Source organism: Pavona decussata, unplaced genomic scaffold (assembly GCF_977016875.1).
Source record: "Pavona decussata unplaced genomic scaffold, jaPavDecu1.1 SCAFFOLD_64, whole genome shotgun sequence".
NCBI lineage: Eukaryota > Metazoa > Cnidaria > Anthozoa > Scleractinia > Agariciidae > Pavona > Pavona decussata.
The window spans coordinates 2,228,318-2,253,690 of NW_028145484.1; the positions used below are offsets into that span (position 1 = coordinate 2,228,318).

At 38.1% G+C, this 25,373-nt stretch overlaps 2 protein-coding genes across 13 annotated transcripts in view; both read left to right on the plus strand.

Moving 5' to 3' along the window:
* LOC146478407 (tumor necrosis factor ligand superfamily member 10-like) overlaps positions 1 to 17,519 on the plus strand; it is a 35,519-nt gene extending 18,000 nt beyond the window's left edge. For 3 of the 12 annotated variants that reach the window (XM_085111937.1, XM_085111936.1, XM_085111941.1), the window contains one exon: positions 32 to 581. In XM_085111937.1, the coding sequence (XP_084968063.1) occupies positions 32 to 360 (329 nt within the window). In that variant the 3' untranslated portion in view covers positions 361 to 581. Of the gene's footprint in view, positions 1 to 31; positions 582 to 3,527; positions 3,651 to 4,278; positions 4,342 to 4,478; positions 4,551 to 5,026; positions 5,097 to 8,545; positions 8,612 to 8,750; positions 8,814 to 9,247; positions 9,318 to 9,661; positions 10,227 to 14,454; positions 14,685 to 15,469; positions 15,533 to 15,666; positions 15,739 to 16,201; positions 16,272 to 16,974 lie in introns of those variants that run through there. The other 9 variants (XM_085111934.1, XM_085111933.1, XM_085111930.1 and 6 more) reach the window with 8 other exon arrangements.
* Positions 17,520 to 22,322: 4,803 nt separating this feature from the next.
* On the plus strand, positions 22,323 to 25,218 carry LOC146478408 (tumor necrosis factor-like). Its single transcript, XM_085111953.1, has 5 exons — positions 22,323 to 22,458; positions 23,189 to 23,251; positions 23,389 to 23,460; positions 23,901 to 23,970; positions 24,663 to 25,218. The coding sequence occupies exons 1-5, from the start codon at positions 22,378 to 22,380 to the stop codon at positions 24,989 to 24,991; spliced, it is 615 nt and encodes a 204-aa protein (XP_084968079.1). The 5' UTR covers positions 22,323 to 22,377; the 3' UTR covers positions 24,992 to 25,218.
* Positions 25,219 to 25,373: the final 155 nt, after the last annotated feature.

Consider the following 25,373-nt stretch of genomic DNA (forward strand, 5'->3'; position numbering starts at 1 on the left):
TAAAGGTTGCGCTTTTAAACTTTCTTTCTAGTGATCAACGACTGGTCTGTCAGCGCCCCTTACAGCCATCTTGCAGGCGGCATGACGTACAAAGACGGCAAACTGACTGTGCCCATCTCTGGACGGTACTACATCTACGCACAAATTTTCTACCTTTCCAGAGGAAGAGTCTTAATTCGTGTAAATAACAAGGATATTACCATGATTCAACCAATGGACCATGGAACAGGCACAGGTACCATGTACGCTGGCGGGGTGTTCAATCTGAAGGCTGGTGACAACATCACGTTTAGTGTTATGTACACCATCAGAATCTTCATGTGGACCCAACACAGCTACTTTGGCGCATTTTTGGTTTGAGCCAGTAACCGCTCCATGACGAGAAATGGACGCCGCCAACAGACTGCACCATAACCTTCACGAAAAAGGGAAAGTATAGCTTTAAGGTCGCTTGATTTAATGATTGTGGTTACGCTGTTTTGTAGAAGACATTTTTGTTTCAAAATCGTCTCAGGATATACTCGCTAAATGCCTGTCTGTAACAAAGAGTTTATAATAAAATAAAGAAGGATGGTGTTACATCTTTGTGGCTGCTAAATGAATGAAAATATGTTAACTCGGTAACGAAGTAAAGCTCCGTTTATTTTATTTTTTTTTAATGCAAAATTTAAGTCGCCAGCTTCCTTCTTCCAAAAAGAAAGCCTGGTCAATGGAAAACAGCCAAGCCGAAAATAGCTCCTTATTTCTTGTAACGAAAAGCTCCTGAACAATTCAGTGTTTGGACGTATTCAAATAATATTGCAGACAATTGTAATCACCAAGTTCACTGTACCCTGAAATAATATCAGCAATTTAGAGGAGTGTTACTACGTACCTAGCTGTCTTATAAAAAAGCTAATCTTTCAAATGCTCAAAACTACATCGCCCAAAAACTCCCTTTGTTAACTATTCTCTAACTGAATGGTAAACCAAATATGCGCCTATAATCTGGTTTTTCACTCTAAGTTACACTGCGCTTTCAAAAAACCCTCGATATTGCAAATTTTTATGAAGGTTGCGACATTTTTTAAGATATACATGTTTCGGATGAAACTGACTTCATCCATCCTCAGTTCACGTACGTAAGGCAACCCGCTGGTGGGTGTAATATAAATACAAGAAGGATACACTTATATAGTCAATTACAGCGTGACAATAAATAAAGAGCATATAACTAATTACAACGGGACAAGTAAAGTAAAAATATAGCTTATTGCGGCGCGTAACGATAATAAAGGAAAGAAACAAAAAATCCATGCTGAGTATAGACAAACGAGACTAAATAGCTCGTGAGAGATTGACGTGAAAAATTTTCCAGTACCCGTTAAGTGAGGGTTTCTCCCAATGAACAAGTAAGGCCTCCTTGATTTTGAGCTGCAAATGGGTGGAGGTGGTGTCTAAGATGGAAAAACAATCTTCAGGACATAAAGCGCGGCAGTTTTCTGAGCTTTGAAGGTGCTGCAGAATGTGGGAATTTTTGTCAGTAGAAAAGGTGCTCCCGGCGGATTCGTGTGCGAGATGCCGTTTATAGATCTCCTAGTTTAGGCGATTGTCACCCAGCCGTAACGGGAAATTTTTATGGCGTTAAACTTCGAATCGAAAGTGGCCCCCTCACAGTTAACCGAGTATCGTTTTAGCGTTAGCGTCCGGTTGAGAAATCACTGCTCGCAGGGCCGTTCTCTTAGAGGACCTTCGAGTGCGACAGTAATGATGGATTGATGGTTTTGAGCGAAGAAAAATCCCTTTTTTTTTTAGTCCTAAAAAGAAGCAATTTCCCGAAAATCTGTGAGTAAACACATAGTTACTTCTTTCTGTAACCATGGCTTCCATGATCACCCTCCCCCCTAATTTCGAACAAAAGTTCGAATGTTTTGCCCCAAATTCTGTTCCTCCCTCAGGCAGCTCCGCCATTTTTATTTGGTTCTGACGAGCATGCAGATTTTCCCTGACGTAGACAAGCCGATTGGCTTTAGGGTCGAGAATGGCAGAATTGGTAAAAATTACGTACTCTCACCACTGCGCAATCTCATGCCAGCCTATGCCATTCCCGAACCTTACGGTGATAAAACGATAGCCAAAAAAAATAGATTGGATAAATACTTTGAAAATATAGGCAGGCAGAATTGCATGATATTTTGTTTTGGAAAAACCAAAGAAACTAAAAAAGGCTGTGTGTCCCCTTAAGACTTATGCGTGATAATCTTTAAATTTTCCTATGTCTTTTGAACAGCTTTTAATTAAATTTTTTTTTTATTTGGTCGTTTTTTTCTGCCTTTACAGTAAAGCACAGCCTTGCAATCTAACCACGTCGGTCGACATCTCAACCCAGAAAATCAAGTTATTTTGATTGTTGACAACACGCCAGCACATCAAAATGCACCCCAGAGGCAAAAGCGGAGAAAGATACTGCCCCCCCCCCCCTCCAGCCTCCCTCCCTCCATTTCACTGTTCGCCGTTCCTGAATGTTGAAGAGCAAGCCATAAGCGCCTTAAAGGCAACAATAACAGCTGAAAATTGAAGCAATTCAAGCCACAGTTGATGACACAAACTACGCCCGACGACAGGGTATTCCACTCATAGAACATCGTTAGAGAATTCGAATTCCCTTACAAGCTTCTGAAAGAAATATGACGACGACACCATTATTCGGTGACTACAGCAGTTTGAATTTTAGATTTTTGCGTAGTGCGTGACAGAAGCGATTGCTGCTCTCATATGTCGCGTACATGAAAACATCGATTTGCCTCCTGTTTCTTTAGGTCTGATCAGTTGACTTGTAATATAATCGTCTATGTCAATGTGTGAAAGTTCAGCAGAGAGAAGAAAGGCTTTGAAATAGCCAAGGTAGACTCCAGATGTTTTTGCTGGTTTCCGGCCGCCATGTTGGTGCCCATCAGACGGGGCACCAACATAGCGTCCCATACTAAACTCTCTAATTTTCCTTGGTACATTTTTTCGAATAACTCGATTATGAGATATCGCACAGCCCCGTGGCTTTCACCCGTTGTTTATGTATCACTCTTCTACAACCTATCAATTTCTTGACCTGGCTGTACTTTATATAAAATTTGTCGAACTCAGGCTTGAAGCTACTTGAAGAAGTTAGAGCGTTAGTGATGTTTGAATATTTAAATAATACGGTCTGATCAATATGCGAAATCGTGGGGTTTGATCAATGCCACGTAACCTTTTGAACAATTATGATTAAAATGTTTGGAACAGCAGGCGGTAAAAACTTTTTTACATTAACGTACTGCCGAGATCGAGTCGACAATTAATATCAAATGGACTTAACGAAACTTTTATTAACCTGATTATGAGAAAAAGAAATGATCAGATACAGTCATGAATACCTATAAATAACATATTAATGCCTCGTCATAAGACATACATCATACTCTAAAGAGGGCATACGCATGTCTTGTTTTTTCTTGCCAGTCTAATAAAAATTTTCCATAAGTAAAATAATTTCGTGTGGCTTTTATAAATTGGGTTTATTCCACAGAGTTAATTTGAGCGCTGTCGAAATCATGAAGTTCGTTTTTATCTTCGTTGCTCTAGTTTGTGCCAACTTCTATTTCTGCCAAGCGGGAAATACATCTGGAAACCAAGTAAGATTGTTGTCTCACAACAAATTCTATCAACAAAGCTTTAATCTTCAGTAAGCAGTAAGCCGTGAATTCCAAATTGCAGACTTTTTTCTCGTACGAGAGATAAGATTGTAAAGGGGTCTTCTTTCGTGAACTTGAAAATTGTATTGTTCAAAGTTTCATGTGAAGAAATCGATCTATTACTTTATTAAACATAAGAATCCTGAGATTATGCGCCAGGTTCATTGGCGCATAAGTGTATCGCTATTGTTATTCAGTCGCGGCGTCAAAGTAAATTCACTTTCTCCCATTTCAGCTTAGGAAGTTCGCCCAAAATTTCGTTAAGTTTTTATTCTATTAGAAAATTACGCATTTTGTGAAGCATTTTCACTTTAAATAATTTCTTGGTCAATCACTTCTTGTTCAATCGTTTCTGTTTTTATTTTTTTTTCCTGAAGGGCTGTTCAGCCCTGTTGGCCACGAAAACATATAAACGGAGTGACATTATTTATGTTCGTCTTCTGAGATTTTATCATCGGTCTAAATTCAGAAAACTGCAATGATAGAAGTGCGACTTGTCCGAGTTATCATCAGTCAAAATTTTTTTCTTTAAGAATAATCTATTTCAATCTCACCTTTTGTTCCACAGAAAGTTGGCGCATCGCCGTGTGCACCTATTAACATCAACGTTCACGGAAATCACGGCATTAAGGTACAGAGAAGATCACTGTGTTTTACCAGTACATACTTTAGTTTTTCCTGTGTGTTGGTACAGGCTATGATAATCTACGCTTTGCTGCACAGAACGAATATTGTAATATTCACAGACATCAAATGTAACATTTTTAGGGTGACAAGGGCGAGAGAGGAGATAGTGGCGCAAAAGGCGATAAAGGCACACCTTGTAAATGTTCTTTGCAGGTAATATACGATTTTCAGTCGCTGTGTACGCTCAGAGTTTGCACATTTTCAGAGCATATAGTCTCAAGACTGTCTAAGCTTACAGCAGGAATCTTGTGGAATACAACGGTGTTAGAGCTGGAGCGTTTTAAAGAGAGTTTAACACATCGTAGCACTAGGGAGCGAACGTTCGGCCGGTTCTGAATTCTTAAGTCCATAGCCAACCTTTTAAGAGTAGACGCGGTTTCAAGAGGGATAGACAATCTTTAATTCACAACCCAGTAAAAGAGTTGCTAATGATTTCAGAGTTAATTACCGTGAAACAGGGAAAATGAAATTTAAATCAAAACGAAGAAATTCTCATTTTTGTGATAGTAATATCGATGAAAGTTTCTTATGACAATTTCAGCTGATACGTTATTCAAACTTTTTGTTCATCAGCGAGCTTATATCATATTGTAACAATATTTTTCTCTTTCTCTTTTTGCTGATGAAAGGACTCAAGGAAGCCATCAGCTCACATGGAGGCTGCTAATAAAAAAGCCGTAACTTATCAAGCGAATACAGGTATTTTTCCTTGCTACTTTTTTATTTCAAGATTTAACCTTGCATGGTCTACGGCCTAGTCAGTGAGCTAGAGTCAAAAAAGCGGAAATCAGTTCGAAAATCCTTCCTAATAGCTAATTCCAAATTACTCAGAGAATAAATTAATTCCCAAAATGCTTGTATTTAATGATTTCTGACTAAAAATGGATGGATTTGACGAATATTTCCGAGAAGAATGAATACTGAAGGCATAAATCTCATTGGTCACAATTTATATTGAAACAATATCGCTAGGTAAATGTTAGAGTTGGTTTTTGTTATTACTTGTTATTATACTTGGAACCCGAAAACTTCAGAGAAAAGTGGAAGACAAAATAATTCCCACTAAAAGCCGCTTCGTTCCGTCCTGCCTCGGTCCTTCTCTATGTTACTCTTCAGTTCAATGAGGTGCACATCACTGTTTTCGCTCTTTCCGGAAAAGTGCGTTGGGACCGCTTGGGACAAGAAAAAAATCCGTCATTGTTCGTTTGTTTACCATTCTTGTGATTTGAGCTCTCATGGAAAAATTTACATATCAAAGTTAAACCAGAGTGTTGATTGGTCTGTATGTAGACTTCGTTGCTTAGATTAATAAGTAAACTTGCGCTTTCTATCCTGCTTTCTAGTGATCAAAGACTGGTCTGTCAGCGCCCCTAACAGCCATATGACGTACAAAGACTGTGCCCATCTCTGGACGGTACTACATCTACATACAACTCTACTACCATAAGTGGGGAAGAGTCGTTATTCGTGTAAATAACAACGCTATTACCATGATTCAACCTATGGAAAATGCAAGTGGCAAAGGTACCTTGTACGCTGGTGGGATGTACAATCTGAAGGCTGGTGACAAAATCACGTTAAGTGTTACATACACCATCAGACTCTTCATGTGGTCCGAACACGGTTCCTTTGGCGCGTTTTTGGTTTGAGCCAGTAACCGCTCCATGACGAGAAACATATAGACGTCGCCCACAGCACCTGCACCATAACCTTTAATACGAAATAAGGGAAAGTATAGCTTTAAGTTCGCTTGATTTAATAATTGTGGTTACGCTGTTTTGTAGGAGACCTATTTTTTTTTTTTTTTTGATCGTCTCGGAATAGTTGCTAAACGCATGTCTGTAACAGAGAGTTTATAATAAAATAAAGAACGATGGTGTTAAATCTTTGTGGTTGCTAAATGAATGAAAATATGTTAAGCTCGGTCAGTTAGTTTTATTTTTTATTTTTGCGGATTTATGCTGCCTGCTTCCTTCTTTCAAAAAAAAGCCTGGTCAAGGGAAAACAGCCATACCGAAAATAGCTCCTTATTTCTTGGAACGAAAAACTCCTGGACAATTTTTTGGGACTCATTCAAATAATTTTGCAGACAATTTAAAAATCGTAATTACCAAGTTCACTGTACCCTGAAATAAATATCACCAATTTAGAGGAGAATTCCTACTTAGCTGTCTTATAAAAAAAATAATATTTCAAATGCTCAAAACTACATCGCCAAAAAACTCCGTTTGTTAACTATTCTTTAATTGGATGTTAAACCAAATATGCGCCTATAATCTGGTTTTTCACTCTAAGTTACACTGCGCTTTCAAAAAACCCTCTATAGTGCAAATTTTTTATGAAGGTTGCGACATTTTTCAAGGTATACATGTTTCGGATGAACTTCATCCATCTTCAGTACAGGTACGTGACACAACTCGCTAGCGGGTGTAATATAAATACAAAAAGATACATTGATATAGCTAAGAACAACTGCAACGTGACAATAAATAAAGAGCATATAACTAAGTACAACGGGACAAGAAAAGTAAAAATATAGCTAATTACGGCTTGATGATAAAAAAATGGACCAAAAAATACATGCTGAGTATAGACAAACAAAACTAAATAGCTCGTGAGTGTGGTGTTTCTCCCAATGAATATGTATCGCCTCCTTGATTTTGAGCTGGAAATGGGTGGAGGTGGAGTCTAAGATGGAAAAACTACCTTCAGAACATAAAGCGCGGCAGTTTTCTGAGCTTTGAAGATGCTGCAGAATGTGGGAATTTTTGTCAATGGAAAAGGTACTCCCGGATTCGTGCGCGAAATGCCAGTTAGTTTCGCCGACATATAAACAGGCACCACATCCTGCGCGAGAAAACTTATAAACTACACGAGCTCGTAGTGATTTGGGGTATCCCAGCTATCTTTCACACTCAAAAAATTCCTTAATTTATAGGAGTAGGGGAGGAAACCAACTTGGTGTCAAAATTGTTACAAAAGAGCAAATTACTTTGCCAGTGAAAAGCAGAGCCTATTCACTGCCGTGAACTGGAATAAAGTTCGTCAGCACAGTCACAAGCGGGAAATACTTCTTGAAACCAAGTAAGCTGGATTACAAAAAATTGAACGGCACACAACAGTTCGTTTCGGTGTATATCTGTTCGGATGGCCGAGCTAACCGCCTCAGAAATTAGGATTTGGTCGCAAAGAAAGTCTTCAGTTTTTCTTCGCAAACTGTCAGCTTAAAATTTCGTAACCGACTAGAAAATAAATTTCTTTCGTTTTGGAAGGGGCAAATATGACTGTCGTTAAAACTGCGACAAAAGGTCAGCTAGCATTTTCTTTAAATCAACAACAGCAGGCAAATTCCGGCAATAAAATGCCGTTTCTTAAAATTTTCTACAATTTAAATTTTCAGCGAACTAGGCATCCGAACTTAACATATCAACGGATGTAATGACTTAAATAAATATGCTTTGAAAGGGTACAAAATAATCCACGAACAAGAAGAAAACATTTCAATTATAATTTTGCTTTAATGCTCTTGTTGCAATGGGTGACCCTGTTTGATTGTTAGACTCGGTTTCTTTTAACAGTCCAAAAAATTATTTTTAAGATCGCTCAGTTCAGCACCTAGACAGATACTTTCTCCACTTCAAACAGTGCTGCATACATGCATGGAAAATTTGGATGAATCGACCGTAAAACAAAACTTCCTTCCGTAGAATTTTTGTTGAGCAATCGTCCTGTGAAATTTTTCTTGTCAAACGAAACCTTCAGCATAGTTCAGTTCATCGCTTTCAGTCAATTCATTTCTTTCGAAAGTTTGTATTTCAAGCGAAAGCAACAAGGCTTCGCCACCGTTTCAGTAAATCGCTTAACTTCTTGTTTAGCTATACTTCAATTGGAAAAATAATAATTTCGCAAATACGTAGGATGATTGTTGGCGTTAATTTTTTCAACGCTTGTTTGCCGCACAACATGACATGGACTAGCTGAGTTGGTTAAAAACTCCAAAAACGGACTGTTAAAAAAAGGTCGTCGAGAATTCAGTCTCATTATTAGTTCAAATAATTTCTGTTAGAAGCGCGACTTCAATCGTTCTGACTAAAGGACGCGGTAGGAAGGGAATAATTCTTTTTAATCTGGCCTTCTTTGTTTTGCAGCAGAAAGTTTGTGCCAGTCCAAACTGCCCCATCAACATCAATGTTCACGGAAATGGAGGCGCAAAGGTAAAGCTGAGAAACTTGTGGTTTAGGCATTATTTTATTCTATAATGGAGCCAAATTAAAGTATGTAAAGCTGGCAGCTGTTTTCTGTTACACTAAATTGCGATTCTCTCACCCATGCATGCGAAATATACCATTTCAGGGTGAAAAGGGGGATATTGGAGCAAAAGGAGAAAGCGGAACACCTTGCAAATGTTCTCTACAGGTACGATACGTTCATTAACATTCTGCATGGCCTTAAACTTAATTTCAGCTAAAAACTCCATGTTGGACTGACTGTGTTTAGCTCATTTTTCAAGGTAGCTCTCATCTAAATCATCACGACTGTTTTTTGTTCTTTGAGAGTAATTAAAATGCGGTTGAATCCCAGCCGAAGCAGCAACAAAATTCTGGTTCATGATCAGAACGTTAATTCAGGAATGAGGAGGATTGAACGGGAATCTTCTATTTTAAGTGTAAGTCCAAGTTTGGGGCATGTACCTCTCTGCAGCATGGTTCAATGGAATTTTAAGTTTCAGCAGCAAGATTTCCTGAGAGCTATTCATGTCAATTAACTATGATCAATATCACTGACACAATAAACCTCAATGGAATCAGAACGGCTAATGTGTAGCAACAACATTTTTCTTTTCTTTTCAGGATCCAAACAAACCATCTGCTCACATCGAGAGTGTCAAAAAAGGAGAAACAGCTTATAAGTCCGGAACAGGTGATTAAGTATCTCCATATTTTTCCATTAAAATATATGTTCTTAAAGCTAAAATTTCAAATCAAAATTAACTCCAGACCAATTACTGGGGATTCAAGTTTCTTGTTTGCAAAAAAGAGCACTTAACATCTTCAATGATGCTTATCTTGCACAATTTGGAGTTAGTATAAAACTTAAATTTACGCAGAAGACTCTGAGCGAGCAAACTGAAAATAAAAGGATGTTTTTCAGTGAGACTATCTTATGTTAGTCAACTAAGGATAATGGCTTTGGATTACCATTATTGAACACAAATTAGGTGTAAAATTCACAGTAAGCCTTCATGTTTTTATATTTCTTTTTAGTGATCAAAGACTGGTCTCTTAGCGCTCCTAACAGTCACATTGCAGGCGGCATGAGGTACCAAGATGGAAAGCTGACTGTGCCCATCTCTGGACGGTACTACATTTACGCTCAAATTTACTACCGCAACAATGGAAGAGTTCATGTTCGCGTGAACAACAAATTCATTACCATGACCCAACCGTCGCATAAAATAGGAAACAGCCATGGTACCTTGTATGCAGGTGGGGTGTTCAACTTGAAGGCTGGTGACGCCATAACGTTGGACGCGGGAGCGTGGCCAACTTCCACTGTTAAAGTTTACCTGGGCACCGTTCACTGTTACTTTGGCGCGTTTTTAATTTAAGCGAGCCGATCGTTGCATGACGACAAACAAAGGTCGCAATTGCAACTGCACCTCAACCTTTATAACAAAAATAAGGGGCTGTAAGGGGCTAGGAGAAATAAGGCGCTCGAGTGATTATGCTAGCGGTTTCGCTTAACATGTTTATTCCAAAGTGATCTCAAATTACTCGCTAGATGCAATTCTGTAATACTAAGTTGAAAACTAAATAAAGAAGGATGGTGCAAAATAAATGTGTTGTGGTTTACTGACTGGCAAACAAAGCTTAAGAAAAAGGGTTGGGGAAAAATCGACAATGCTGGATTGCCCTGAAATCTTTTCCTTTTTTTCAACGATGTTCCCGATTTTACAATTAAGGGATCTAAAAAGCTCTACTTATATATCTTGGAAATAAATGACTTCTTAACCGCCTCTTTTGATGAATTTTAACAAAAAGCTTTTGAAATACTCTAATTCCGTAAAGCGCAACTAGGGGTTTCCTTGTTTCAGGTCTCAAAAACGGGGGAAAGGGTCTTGTTAGAGAGCGGGGTAGGGTTTATTTGAAATCCCGAGTTTTACGCAAAACGTAAAGAAGCTTTTCTAACGTTTTACCTCGCGACTAGCTGGAACGCACTAGTAATGGGTTGCAACTGTCAGAAACACAATATAACTTTTACCTCAACACAATAGAACTCCCTAACATTGTAAACAACTCAGTTAAATTTCAAGACCAACTGAACATGGCTTGAACCACTTGAGGGCCTTAACTAGTGCGCGCTAGTAGAGCATTCACTGTATCACATAAAAGAGCCTCTCGGAATTGTTTACATGCGACAACCGAGCCTCTTGCTGAGGCCGGTAATAAATATAACGACATTTTTTACACACGGTTGCCGCCGAGTCGGTAATTTTACTGGAGATGAATCGTAAATTATGAAATGCACAGAAGAGCTGCATCAGTGAGGAAAACGGACTCGACTCGGCGTTCTTATTTAAACTGACAGAGACTCTTCCAACAAAACGGTAGTAAAGTTGGGCGCAGATGTAGTACCGTCCGGTGTTGGGCACAGTCTGGGAACTTGGGTTACTTTACGCGTATTGTTACATGAAGTCGTCTTAGATTCAAAACAAACATGGGGACCACTGACGAGCGTTTTCGACGACGCATATGTAAATTGTGCGTTGAAAGTAAATACAAATGAGGTTTTTCCTGATCAGAACGTCGTTCCTACCAATCGACTGTTCCCCGCTAGTCCAGACACATTGTGCAATAGGTTGAACGAATTAGAATTATCTCGAATTAGGTTTAGTTCAAGCACAAAAACTCCGTTTTCAATTGACAGTTTTCGTTAACGTTGCCGTTATGGTTGCTTAAAGTTCTTAATATTTCGATTCATCCGGTTTTCTTATTTTAAATATTTATTTTCGCCAGAGAAACATCTTCTTGTTGACATCTATCATTCCCCAATTTGCTTTGTTTCTAACTAGCAACTACAGTGAATAATTTTTGTACCCAAAGCCGACAAAATTCAGTCGAAGCTGTATTAAGCGATCATCCTCGGGAAATGGCCAAGTGACCGCTTAATTAATACAGGTTAGCATGCAGAACAGGCGTTATCTTTTTCGCGTTTAGCAGGCGAACGAAGGCAAGCGCGAGCTCCTCCCGTCGCGTGTGACTCGCACTTCGCGCTCGCCTTAAAAACGCAAACAAATAACGCCTTTTCTGCAGGCTAATACACCGTATTTACAAATGGCGGATGCGCGAGAAAAAACTGGCGCTAGCCATCAAAATGAGGCGTTTTAGGATAACCAAAAAACAATCTGCCTGCGAGTACAAGCTCACAGAGAGACTATTTAGCTGATAAGCTCTTAAACAGCAAGTTTTTCAGATCGCTGGTTTTATTCCGAACGAGGGAGGTCTATTGTTTTGTGGTTCGTTTCTTGTAGCAATCCTAAATGCAAAATAGACAATCACGGAAACAAATCGGTTAGAGTTTTTGTTTCCGAAGGATTCAACTTTCGAGCGCAGATGGATAGAGATACTACAGAAGTTTGTTTGGTATGTCTTTCGGAATCCGAAGGTGAGATAGGTCTTGAAGGAAACAAAATGAACATATAAAAGGATGCATTTCTAACGAGAGTTGCGTGATCAACTTCGTATCGGACGTTCCGAGCGCAAGAGAAACTACAACCATTTGTCTAAACCGCTATAATACCACGAAAAAAAAAGACGAAGACAACAACGAAAATACGTGAAGGATGTGGAGAGAAACGGCTGGACGAATAATTTAAAAAGAAGCAACAGATGAACCAAGACTTGTCTGTTTCGATTCATTTGTATTGTAGCCGTACTGTAAACTACAAGCAGAGAATGCAGTCCCCTCAAAATTCAAAATTTGTTAAATCAATCAAGTCAACAAAATCCAACTGTTTAATAATGGAACAAGCTCAGAAGGAACATTTCTCGTCTGAATGAGAAAATTGTATTTCGTGAAACAGGGACTAGAGAACACAGCATTGTGGCTTTTTAACCGGCATTTCGGTTGAAATCATTAAAGATTCGCATACTTAATTAGGTAATTTGTTAGAATTAGATTATTGTATTTCGCTTTACACTGGGTTCCTAAACTTGCCATTCCTTATAATGCAGTTACAATATAACGCATTTGAGAGTGACATACCTGAATTTCCTTGCAGGATCGTTTTCTTAAAATTGATACCTTACTTCCAGTAGTTCCTCTTGACTTTGGTAACTGCCACATTTTCAATGACTTGCATGAATCTTGGCCAATCTTGCGATGCATGATATCTTTTTTATTTCGGAGGAAAAGCGCCTAAAATGTACCGAAATATTTAAGTCTTGGCTCACATATTGCTTCCTTAGTTAAACTTTTCTTTCAGTAGCTTCCCTCCACCTCCTTTTGCTTTCGTTTTTTAGGCATTAGAGCTGTTCACAATAGTAGGAGTCAGTTTTTGTAGCTTTTGTGATCGGAACTTCCGAATAGTAATCACCACGCAACCCTCTTTGGAACTGCGTCCGTTTGTAGATTCATTTTCTTTCCTTCGAAACCTGTTTTAATTCCCTTTCCAAAAAATACATTGAATAAACCTTTGTGGCTCCTGCTAGAGTACAGATCTTTCTAACAACTTTTCATATTTTCTGTAGACATTACACTCGAAGGTTTGAAACAAACAATCTAACTCAGTTTTTTCCTGTGAGTGTCTAGTTTGCATTTGAGATTGCTACAAGAAGCCAACCAATACTGAAATAATAAACACTAAGAACTTGAAGTCGTTCGGACTAAGTGATCAGAAAAACTCAATTTTTAGAAACTCAGCACTTATCGACCCTCTAGAAGCTTACATTCGCTGGAATTTTTTTTTGTTTATCCTAAAACGCCTCGTTTTGATGCGTAGTGCCAGTCTTTTCCGCGCGTGTCCGCCATTTGTGAATACGGTGTATACAGGCTGACCGCTTAATAAAGGTTACACAGAATATACGTCAAACACAAGCACAATTTGTATAACATTTCATAACTTAGAGCGGCGCTCACAAAATCAATTTACTTGCATGAATAAAATGGTATGATAAAGGAGAATATGGTGTAGAAACGCCTCTAGAAACAGACTAATAAAACATAAACACCACGATCCTACGATCCTACAGTAAGTATTGTAAGTCGTTAAAAATTCAGTTGTCTGGCTATTTGTTACCGTATTTGATTTGTTTCCTTTTAATAAGCGACCGTTTAAAAGAAGTCAACACAGAAGAAACAGCTAGTTCAGACTTAGTAAAGGGTGACTGCGAACACTGAATTGATAAAGCAGTAATTAAGGGACGTCATTTTGGGACTTTGACAACTAGTGCCGCGGCTTAATGCACGTCAGACTATATATGCTAAAGAGGAAGACTTTATTTAAAATTTGTCTGATCTTAAGTTGGAAGTGTCTTGAAGAAGTTAGAAGGTTAGCCATGTTTGAATATGAAAATGAAATGTCTAATAAATATGCTAAATCATGACGGGTTTGATCAGTGCTAGTAGCTTTTTGAACAAATCTGAATAAAACATTTCGAACAGGAAGCAGTAACAACTTCCCTACGTTAACGTGCTGCCCACGATATTACGTCCTGGTTAAGCACCACGTTTACGACAAATGCAAACGTGATTTTCGCGTTTATGTTTTTCTGAAAAGATGAATACATAGAAAAGAATAATGCAAAATAATTCTGGCCTTTGGTGCTAACGCAAAACTGAAAACAGCAAGTGGCAACTATAGGATAAACATTGTCACGTGGTCATTTCTGTCGTCTGCCGTTTGCCGTAAAAGACGTCCGCTAATTTCGAATGGACTAACCGAAACCTTTATCGACCTAACTATGAAAAAAAAAAGACCTATAAAATTATCAGATACAGGAAATCCCATCCGTTAACTATTATTGAATAACATATCATTAATGCCCCGTCATAAGACATACATCATACTTTAGAAATGGCATACACATGTCTTGTTTTTTCTTGCCAGTCTAATAGAATTTCCCAATAGCAAAAATAATTTCCTTCGGGTTTCATTTAACGTTTTCATTCAACAGAGTCAATTTAAGCGCTGGAAAAATCATGAAGTTCGTTTTTATCTGCGTTGCTCTGGTTTGTGCCAACTTGTATTTCTGCCAAGCGGCAAATACATCTGGAAACCAATTGCAAGTAAGGAGTTATTGTCTCACAGGAAATCTTCAAAGCGTTAATCTTCGGCAAACAGTAAGCCGTGAATTCCAAATTTCGGCCTTTTTACTCCTACGAGAGATAAGATTGTGAACAGCTTTCACCCTTTGGGAAAAATTGAATTGTTCTCATTTCCATGTGAAAAAAATATATTGATCTGATATTTTAACAAACAGACTGAAGAATTCTGTGATATAGTAAACAAACTGGAGGGTTCACAATTATAGTTCATTTACGCATAAATGTATCGCTATTCGTTACTTAGTCGCGGCGTCAAAGAAAATTCACTTTGTCTCCTTTAGCTCAGACAGTTTGCGCAATATTCAGTTACGTTTTTATTCTATTAGAAAACTGCGCATTTTGTAAACCATTATCACTTTAAATAATTTCTTGTTCAATCACTTACTACTTATTTTTGTTTTCAAGTTTTTTTCTTGTTCAGCCCTTGTTGGCCACGACTGTAGCTAAAGAAAAACGAAGTGGGCACATTTACGTTCGACTAGTGAGATTTTATGGTCGCCCTAACTTCAGAAAACGCAGAGAAAATGTCACTATTCGCAGAACGAGAAATTAGTATGTTTTCGCCGTGTAAAATGTGAATAGAAAAATAAAATCAAGGGTGTCTGAACGTTAAATATCTGGGACTTTCTCAGGATTTAAGATCTAAACATTAAACTTTGGCTCAGTAGGAGCGCAACTTGAGTTATGGTGAGTCAAATTTTTTCCCTTGACAATAATCCATTTTAATCTCGTGTTTTGTTCCACAGAAAATTTGCGCATCGCCGTGTGCACCTATTAACATCAACGTTCACGGAAATCACGGCATTAAGGTACAGAGAAGATCATTGTGTTTTAGCAGTACATTCGTTTGTTTTTCCTCTGTGTTGGTACAGGCTGTGATAATGTAGGCTTTGCTCAGAACGAATATTGTAATATTCACAGACATCAAATGTAATATTTTTAGGGTGACAAGGGCGGGAGAGGAGATAGTGGATCAAAAGGCGATAAAGGCACACCTTGCAAATGTTCTTTGCAGGTAAGATACGATTTTCAATCGCAGTGTACGCTCAGAGTTTTCGCATATTTAGAGCATACAGTCTCAAGATTGGCTAAGCTTACAGCAGGACTCTTGTAGAATACAAACGTTTCAAAGAGAGTTTAACACATCGTAGCACTAAGCAGCGAAAGTTCGGTCGGTTTTGAATTCTTAAGTCCATAGCCAACCTTTTAAGAATAGACGCGGTTTCAAGAGGAATAGACAATCTTCAATTCACAACCCAGTCAAAGAGTTGCTAATGATTTCAGAGTTAATTACCGTGAAACAGGGCAAATGAAACTTTAACCGCAAAACGAAGAAATTCTCATTTCTCTGATAGTAATATCGATGAAAGTTTCTTTATGACAATTTTAGCTGATACATTATTTACACTTTTTGTTCATCAGTGAACTTACCATATTATAACAAAATTTTTTCTTCTTCCTCTATTCGCTGGTGAAAGGACTCAAACAAGCCATCAGCTCACATGGAGGCTGCTAACAAAAAATTCGTAACTTATCAATCGAATACAGGTATTTTCCTTACTATTTTTTTTATTTTAAGAAATAACCTTGCATGGACTACGGCGTGGTCAGTTAGCTAGAGTCAGAAAAGCTGAAATCAGTTCAAAAATCCTTCCTAATGGCTAATTCCAAATTACTCAGAGAATAAATTAATTCCAAAAATGCTTGTATTCAATAATTTCTGACTAAAAATGGATGGATTTGACGAATATTTGCGAGAAGGATAAATACTGAAGACATAAATCTGACTTTCAAACACCAGGCTAAACCTGATTGGTCACAATTTATATTGAAACAACATTGCTAAGTAAATGTTAGAATTGGCTTTTTGTTATCACCAGTTAATACAGTGCGAACTCGAAAATTATTAACATTTATATCAAAGACAAAATAATTCACACTAAAAGCCGCTTCGTTCCGTCCTGCCTCAGTCCGTAGCTTCTCTATGTCACTCTTCAGTTCAACGAGGTGCACATCAGTGTTTTCGCTCTTTCCAGAAATTAAGTGCGTTGGGACCTGGGTTTAAGGAAGAAATCCGTCATTGTTCGTTTGTTTACCTTTTCTGTGATTTGAGCTCTCATACAATGCCTGGCTAGAAAAATTTACATATCAAAGTTCAACCAAAGTGTTGACGGGTCTGTTTGTACAATTCGGTTTTGTTGAATATGATGTGTCATGAAATTATTAATGTAAACTTAAACTAAATTTTTAGTGATCAAAGACTGGTCTGCCAGCGCCCCTCACAGCCATCTAGCAGGAGGCATGACGTACAATGACGGAAAACTGACTGTGCCCATCTCTGGACGGTACTTCATCTACGCAAACATTTTCTACGTTTCCACGGGAAGATTCTTAATTCGTGTAAATAACAAGGATATTACCATAATTCAACCTATGTACCCAGGAACAGGTCAGGGTACCATGTACGCTGGCGGGGTGTTCAATCTGAAGGCTGGTGACTACATCACGTTACATACTTCACACCTGACCACCAAACTTTACAAGTGGTCCCAACACGGTTCCTTTGGCGCGTTTTTAATTTGAGCCAGTAACCGTTCCATGGCGAGAGATATATAGACGTGGCCAAAAGCACATGCACCATAACCTTCACGAAATTAGGGAAAGTATAGCTTTAAGGTCGCTTGATTTAATAATTGTGGTTATACTGTTTCGTAAAAGACATTTTTGGTTGAAAATCGTCTCAGAAAATATTCGCTAAACGCATGTCTGTAACAAAGAGTTTATATTGAAATAAAGAAGCATGGTGTTTACTGTTACATCTTTGTGGCTGCTAAATTAATGAAAAAATCTTAACTCGGTAACGAAGAAAATCTCGGTTTAGTTTGTCTGTTTTTTTGTAGGGGGGAGGGGGGAGGAGAATTTAAGTCGCCAGCTTCCTTCTTCCAGAAAAGAAAGCCTGGTCAAGGGAAAACAGCCAAGCCGAAAATAGCTCCCTTTTCATATTTCCAGAAGTATTTCTTATTACTTAAAACGAGAACGATAAACTCCTGAACTATTTGTTTGGACGAGTTCAAATATTGCAGAGAGCTATAATCACCAAGTAATGTCTCAAAGAGCTTCGGAGAATTCGGAGCACAATTCAGTCATTTGTTCTGATGGAAGCCGGTAAAGCATTTTTTAAAACCTTTTGATTATGGGAGTGGGAGTCTCGAACATAACTTCCTAATCCAAACACAAGGATAAACAATATTCAACGATATTCAATTGTTACAATAGCAAGATAAGATCAAATTATACTTTAATTTCCACAAAGTTATAAGTCATAACACAATTCTTTGAACTCTTCTTAGAACAGAACCGCTCATCTCTCATCCAAACACAAAGGGCTCGTAATCGATCAATTCAAAAGGAGAAGGAAGCCAGAAATACAGGATCAAATTCTGCTTTATTTTTCACAATTAAGTAGGAATTATTTCATCAGTTTATACGTTATTTCTGTCAGTGTATTTCCTCCACCAATCAATGCTATGTATAAGGTCAGAGCGCTTCCTTACACCATAACCATCAGTAAACAACATGTTCCAGTGTCTTATGAACAACCAACACAGACGATTTTCTACGCACTTGTAATAATAATTGCCTGAACGTGATTGGTCAAAGTTGGAAAGCGATATTATTGAGACAGAAAAATCAGTGCCAAGCAACAGACGTTGCTGGCACTTTGTTTTGACCCAATGCGCAAATGAGGAGAGGGGGGGGGGGGGGGGAAGAGGCCTGAATAGGGTTTATCAATCCACTAATTTGCAAGAAATATTTGCTCAAATCCTTCGATTCAGCAAATATTTGGCTATTATAATTCCAATCTGCAAAACTTTAATGAAACTCTATACGGCCAAAGGTAATGTTTGACTGAGCAGCTAGTGTTTCAAAGGTTGTGCATTGCTGATCAACGTCATCGAAAACGTCCCAGTTTCAGTGAAGGAGAAATCATTAAAAATGGAAAAACGCGCATGCATCTATCAATATTTCCCGCTCAGGAAGGGAGGGAGGAAGGTAGGGAGAGTAGGTATGGGGCATTTATGTATTTTCTGGAGGGTCGCACGCTGATCCAATCTCCGCCAAGACGCCATCACGTGCTTCAATTCATTATTCTGACAGCTCTTTGGCCATCACACAGATCCTTCCTTTTTTTGTTAAAGAAGTTCCATCGTCACCATGGACACCATTGGTGGCGGAATTCTAGGAGTGATACTTAAAACTCTATGTTTGATACGAATAGCTCGAAATATTTTTCGATTTCTCGTTTCATGTCAGTTATATGTGGCGGAATCGATAAGGTAACTGACAGAACATGATTTACAATTTAAAAGTAAGCTCCAACGTGTCAAAAGATAAACATTTTAATTCAGTCTAAAACTTTAATAGTATGATTGGTAACACATTTAATTTTTTTATTACTATTTGTAAGTTCTCTAAAACATGGCTAGTCTCCCTGTTATAAGAAAATCATTTATGGATGTAAAAAAACAGTTGTTCATGATTTATCATTTGAGAGGAGTGTGGGTTTCAACAGAGAGGGTTGTGAGCAGAGCAATGACGGATCGACATCGTCTGTAAAGTGCGGATAATTTTATGAGAAGGATAAACTTGATGTGTTAAAAAATAATAAAATTTACCGCCTGTCGACGAGTGGCTAAAGTTTATATGCCTTTAGTACAAGATATGAAGTGGGAATGATGTATTATTCAGTAAGTGACACAGGTATCGGAAGCCAAAAATCCCGCTGCTCCTATCAGGAGTCAAACCTAAGACATTCCGATTACTAGTTCGGATGCTCTACCACTGAGCTACAGGAGAATCATGTGTCACTGTTTAGAAAGTCTCCTTGTTACTAATCCAAAGAAGAGATTTGTAATTTCAACGTGGCAATCGTGGTCAGCTGTTTATTATCTTGTCATACCGGCAGGATGGGAAGGTGAAAACATTCTGGATTCGTCGTGATTTCCCTTTGGGTCAGCGTGAACTGGTCCTTGAATCAAATAACAAAAGAGCCCATCATGGCTTTTGTCCCCGTCTGATCCGTTTATTTCTCTCCATTCAGCCAGGTTAGCCAAGAGATTATATCAGTCAATTATACATTACAATAGTATTGTACTTTTAAGTGCTGCAACTTTTTTTTTTTTTTTTTGTATATCATGGCCTGTTTTCTGGGGACTATGAGTGGGACAATTTAAGAGTTTAAGATACGATGAGACGCCAAAATTAACTGTCATTCTGAAGGCAGCTGCTATTAAGTTATGCAGGAGATAAAAATCACAAAATGTATTTCACTGAGTTAAAGAATAGCTTTCTTGAAAATTACTAGAATGTCATTGTTTAAAGAGACTGATTCTTTTTGTTGCTTTTTTTTCTTTTTATTTAAGTACCACACATTACTTACAACACTAACACTGCTTACAATACTAACATTATTAGAAAACTAAATTTCTAACAATGCGTAACACTATTTACAATGTAGACTGAGCATAACACCTTAAATTTGTGTAGGGATCTCTTCTACTCGGGTAAGCCAATAGCTGGTGCCATTTGAAAATGAGTGAAGCGGCGATGATATTCTTGTAGTAGGAAAGCAAAATGTTTAGCCACTCTTTTACTGCGTGAGATGAATAGCTTTCTATACCGAACCTCATTTTCAGCGTTGAAAATTTTCCCCAAAGCAATGCATTGTGGATATAAACTCCTTACTACTCTAAACGAATGTCGATTAATTCGAAAGCACTGAGCAAATATACGACAATAAATATTAGAGTTCCGAAAAAAACATGAATACGGAAGGTGTAGCTGCCCAATCCAAAGTATTCAACTCAATTGATTGTTACAGGGTGAAAACAGAAAAGTTCAAACTCCAACTCGTGCCACTGATCACTGAACCTTTCATCTCTACCTTTTTCACCAAAACTCTACGAAGATTTACACAAACACCGCTCCGTAACGCGTATACACAGTGAGATCACGCAGCACGGTTTATAAGGTAGATCATGACAAAAGGAGAATACAGTTTGTACCACCATGCAAAAACACTAGTAATTGATAGACGTGATAAGTGTTTAAAGAACACGCTTGAACTTCCAGAACTGGAAACATGATAACATGAAACGTCACAAACTGAAAGACCGCCTAGAAAAAATGGCGTCCTTCTTCACCGGCACATAATTCCAGAATTTGTCTGTAACAGAAACATTTGATAAAGATGAGATGTTAAGGCAAATCACTCAGTCAGTCGAGATAAATCAGGGCTCAAGAGAGTGAACTGAAAAACTCCAAAAATTAAAAGTGAGTGGAATAATGCCAGCATCCCAAAGGACTGTTATCACGGTATAGGGAATGGACACTCCCAAAATAAAGCTACGGAAATGACAACATGTAGCGATTATTGCGCAAAACTAAGTTACCGTTTATTTTATATTGTTACATGTTGTAAGTTACCTGGGAACTAGGATAACTTTTCGTGTATCGTTACATGAGGTCGTTTTAGATTCAAAACAAACATGGCGACCAATAGACGAGGTTTTTCGACGAAACTAGGTTTATAATCGCATACAGTCGGACCTCTATTAAGCGGCCACCTTTTAAGCGGCCACCCTCCATTAAGCAGCCACTTTCCAAAGTCCCGAATTATTATTTTGTCAGCAAAGTGCTGTATTCAATACCTCTATTCAACGGCCAACCTCTATTAAGCGGCCAGTTTTCAAAGTCCCCAGGGTGGCCGCTTAATAGAGGTCCGACTGTATGTAAATTGTGTGTTGAAAATAAATGCAAATGAGGTTTTTCCTGATCAAGATGAACTTGAACGCCGTTCCTATCAATCGGCTGTTCCTAGCTGGTCCAGCCACTTTGTGCAAGCTGATAGAATTAGAATTTTCATGGAGTGGTTAAAGTACAAAAAAGTAACGTTAAAGTTGCCGTTATGGTTGCTAAAAGTTCTTAATATTTTGATTCACCCAATTTTCTCATTGAAAATAAGTTTTTTCTAAAGAAACGCCCACCCTGACATTCGTCATGTCCCAAATTACTTGCTACTAGCTACTAGCTTACTAGCTACTTAGTCAACAATGTTTGTACCCCAAGACGAAATATATGCTAAAAAGGAAGACTTGGTTACACTTTATATAAAATTTGTCGTACTCAGGCTTTAAGCTACTTGAAAAAGTTGGGGCGTTATTGATGTTTTAATATGAAAATAATATGTCTGATAAATATGCTAAATCGTGGGGTTCGATCAATGCCACGTAACCTTTTGAACAAATCTGATTAAAACGTTTGGAACAGCAGGCGGTAAAAACTTCCTTACATTAACATGCTGCCGAGATCACGTCAACAATTTTAATTGATATTCAAAATATCAAATTGACTTAACGAAACTTTTATTGACCTGACCATGAGAAAAAGAAATGATCAGATACAATAAATGCCTATAAATGAAATATTTATTTAATGCCTCGTCATAAGACATACATCATACTCTAGAGAGGGCATACGCATGTCTTGTTTTTTCTTGCCAGTCTAATAAAAATTCTCCATAAGTAAAATAATTCAGTTCGGATTTTATTAATTGGGTTTATTCAACAGAGTTAATTTCAGCGCTGTCGAAATCATGAAGTTCGTTTTTATCTTCGTTGCTCTGGTTTGTGCCAGCTTGCATTTCTGCCAAGCGGGAAATACATCTGGAAACCAAGTAAGATCAGTGTTGTCTCACAGCAAATTTTTTAAACAAAACTTTAACCTTCAGTAAATAGTAAGCCGTGAATTCCAAATTTCAGACTTTTTTTCTCGTGCGAGAGATAAGATTGTGAACGAGTCTTTGAAAATTGAATTGTTTAAAGTTTCATGTGAAGAAATCGATCTAATATTTTATCAAACATAAGAATCCTGAGATATAGTAAACAAATTGGAAGATTCATAACTACAGTTCCTTGGCGCATTAATGTATCGCTATTGTTACTCAGTCGTCAAAGTAAATTCAGTTTCTCCCATTTAGCTCAGGAAGTTCGCCCAAAATCCCGTTAAGGTTTTATTCTATTAGAAAACTACGCATTTTGTGAAGCATTTTCACTTTAAATAATTTCTTGTTCAATCACTTCTTGTTCAATCGTTTCTGTTTTTATTTTTTCGTGAACGGCTGTTCAGCCCTGTTGGCCACAAAAACTTATAAACGGAGTGATATTATTTTTGTTCGCCTTCTGAGGTTTTCTCTTCTGTCTAAATTCAGAAAACTGCAATTAAAATGTCACAATTCGCAGAAGTAAAAATAAGGCCGCTTGAACGTCAGTGAAATGTCCGCGTTGTTTTGAGGATTTAAAGGTCTAAACAGTTAGACGCTAGAAGTGCGTCTTGTCTGAGTTATGATCAGTCAAAATTTTTTTCTTTGAGGAAAATCCATTTCAATCTCACCTTTTGTTCCACAGAAAGTTTGCGCATCGCCGTGTGCACCTATTAACATCAACGTTCACGGAAATCACGGCATTAAGGTACAGAGAAGATCATTTTGTTTTACCAACACATTCTTTTGTTTTTCCTGTGTTGTACAGGCTGTAATAACTGTCTACGTTTTGCTGTACCGAACGAATATTGTAATATTTACAGACATCAAATGCAATATTTTTAGGGTGACAAGGGCGAGAGAGGAGATAATGGATCAAAAGGCGATAAAGGCACACCTTGCAAATGTTCTTTGCAGGTAAGATACGATTTTCAGTCGCAGTGCACGCTCAGCGTTTGCGCATTTCAGAGAATACAGTCTCAAGATTGTCTAAACTTACAGCAGGAATCTTGTGGAATACAACGGCGTTAGAGCTGGAGCGTTTCAAAGAGAGTTTAACACATCATAGCACTAAGGAGCGAACGTTCGGTCAGCCTTTTGAGACGGTTCCAAGAGGGATAGACAATCTCCTAATTCACAACTCAGTCAAAGAGTTGATAATGATTTCAGACTGAGTTGACTGTGAAACAGGGCAAATGAAATTTAAACCAAATCGAAGAAATTCTCATTTCTGTGATAGTAATATCGATGAAAGTTTGTTATGACAATTCAGCTGATACGTTATTCAAACTTTTTGTTCATCAGCCTATATCATATTGTGACAATATTTTTCTTCTTCCTCTTGTTGCTAATGAAAGGACACAAGCAAACCATCAGCTCACATTGAAGCTGCCAATAAGCGAGACATAACTTATCAAAAGAATACAGGTATTTGCTGGCTACTTTTTTATTTCAAGATTTAACCTTGCATGGACTACGGCGTAGTCAGTTAGCTAGAGTCAAAAAGCTGAAATCAGTTCGAAAATCCTTCCTAATAGCTAACTCCAAATTACTCAGAGAATAAATTAATTCCCCAAATGCTTGTATTCAATGATTTCTGACTAAAAATGAATGGATTTGACGAATATTTCCGAGAAGGATAAATACTGAAGACATAAATCTGACTTTCAAACACCAGGCTGAGCCTGATTGGTCACAATTTATATTGAAACAATATTGCTAAGTAAATGTTAGAATTGGCTAAGTTTTGTTATCACTAATTAATACATTGAGAAGTCGACAATTGTGAACACTTATATCAAACTTTAGACACTTAGAAGACAAAAAAATTACAAGTAAAAACCGCTTGGTTCCGTCCTGCCTCAGTACTCTTGTCACTCTTAAATTCGACGATGTGCGCATCAGTGTTGTCTCCGGGAATTAAATGCGTTGGGACACGGGGACAAGGAAGAAATCCGTCATTGTTCGTTTGTTTACCTTGTCTGTGATTTGAGCTCTCATACAATGCCTGGCTTGGAAAATTTACATATCAAAGTTAAATCAGAGTTTTGATGGGCCTGTTTGTACACTTCATTGTTTAAATTATCAAGTAAGCTTGCGCTTTATAACTTGCTTTCTAGTGATCAAAGACTGGTCTGTCAGCGCCCCTCACAGCCATCTTGCAGGCGGTATGACGTACAAAGACGGCAAACTGACTGTGTCCGTCTCTGGACGATACTACATCTACGCACAAGTTTACTACCATGGCACTGGCAGAGTCACTATTCATGTAAATAATAAGGTTGTCTCCATGCTTCATCCTACATACCCAGGAAGAGGTGAGGGTACCTTGTACACTGGCGGGGTGTTCAATCTAAAGGCTGGCGACAACATCACGTTAAGTGTTGGATACACCATCAAAATCTTCATGTGGACCGGACACAGCTACTTTGGCGCATTTTTGGTTTGAGCAAGTCACCGTTCCACGGCGAAAAACATACAGACGTCGCCAACAGCAACTGCACCATGACCTTTAATACAAAATAAGGGAACGTATAGCTTTAAGGTCGCTTGATTTAATAATTGTTGTTACGCTGTTTTGTAGAAGACATTTTTGTTTCAAAATCGTCTTACAATAGTTGCTAAATGCCTGTCTGTAAGAAAGAATTTATAATAAAATAAAGAAGGATGGTGTTACATCTTTGTGGTTGCTAAATGAATGAAAATATGTTAACTCGGTAACGAAGAAAAGCTCGGTTTAGTTTGTTTGTTTTTTGGTGGGTGGGTGGGGGGGGGGGGGAGGGGTTGGGAAGGGGGATTAAGTCGCCAAGCCTGGTCAAGGGAAAACAGCC

What these genes read in the sequence shown, in the direction of transcription:
- LOC146478408 (XM_085111953.1), top strand. Translation starts at nt 22,378, where the DNA reads ATGAAGTTCGTTTTTATCTTCGTTGCTCTGGTTTGTGCCAGCTTGCAT. An exon ending in GAAATACATCTGGAAACCAA is followed by an intron (nt 22,459 to 23,188) that starts GTAAGATCAGTG and finishes TTTGTTCCACAG; the next exon opens with AAAGTTTGCGCATCGCCGTG. An exon ending in ACGGAAATCACGGCATTAAG is followed by an intron (nt 23,252 to 23,388) that starts GTACAGAGAAGA and finishes CAATATTTTTAG; the next exon opens with GGTGACAAGGGCGAGAGAGG.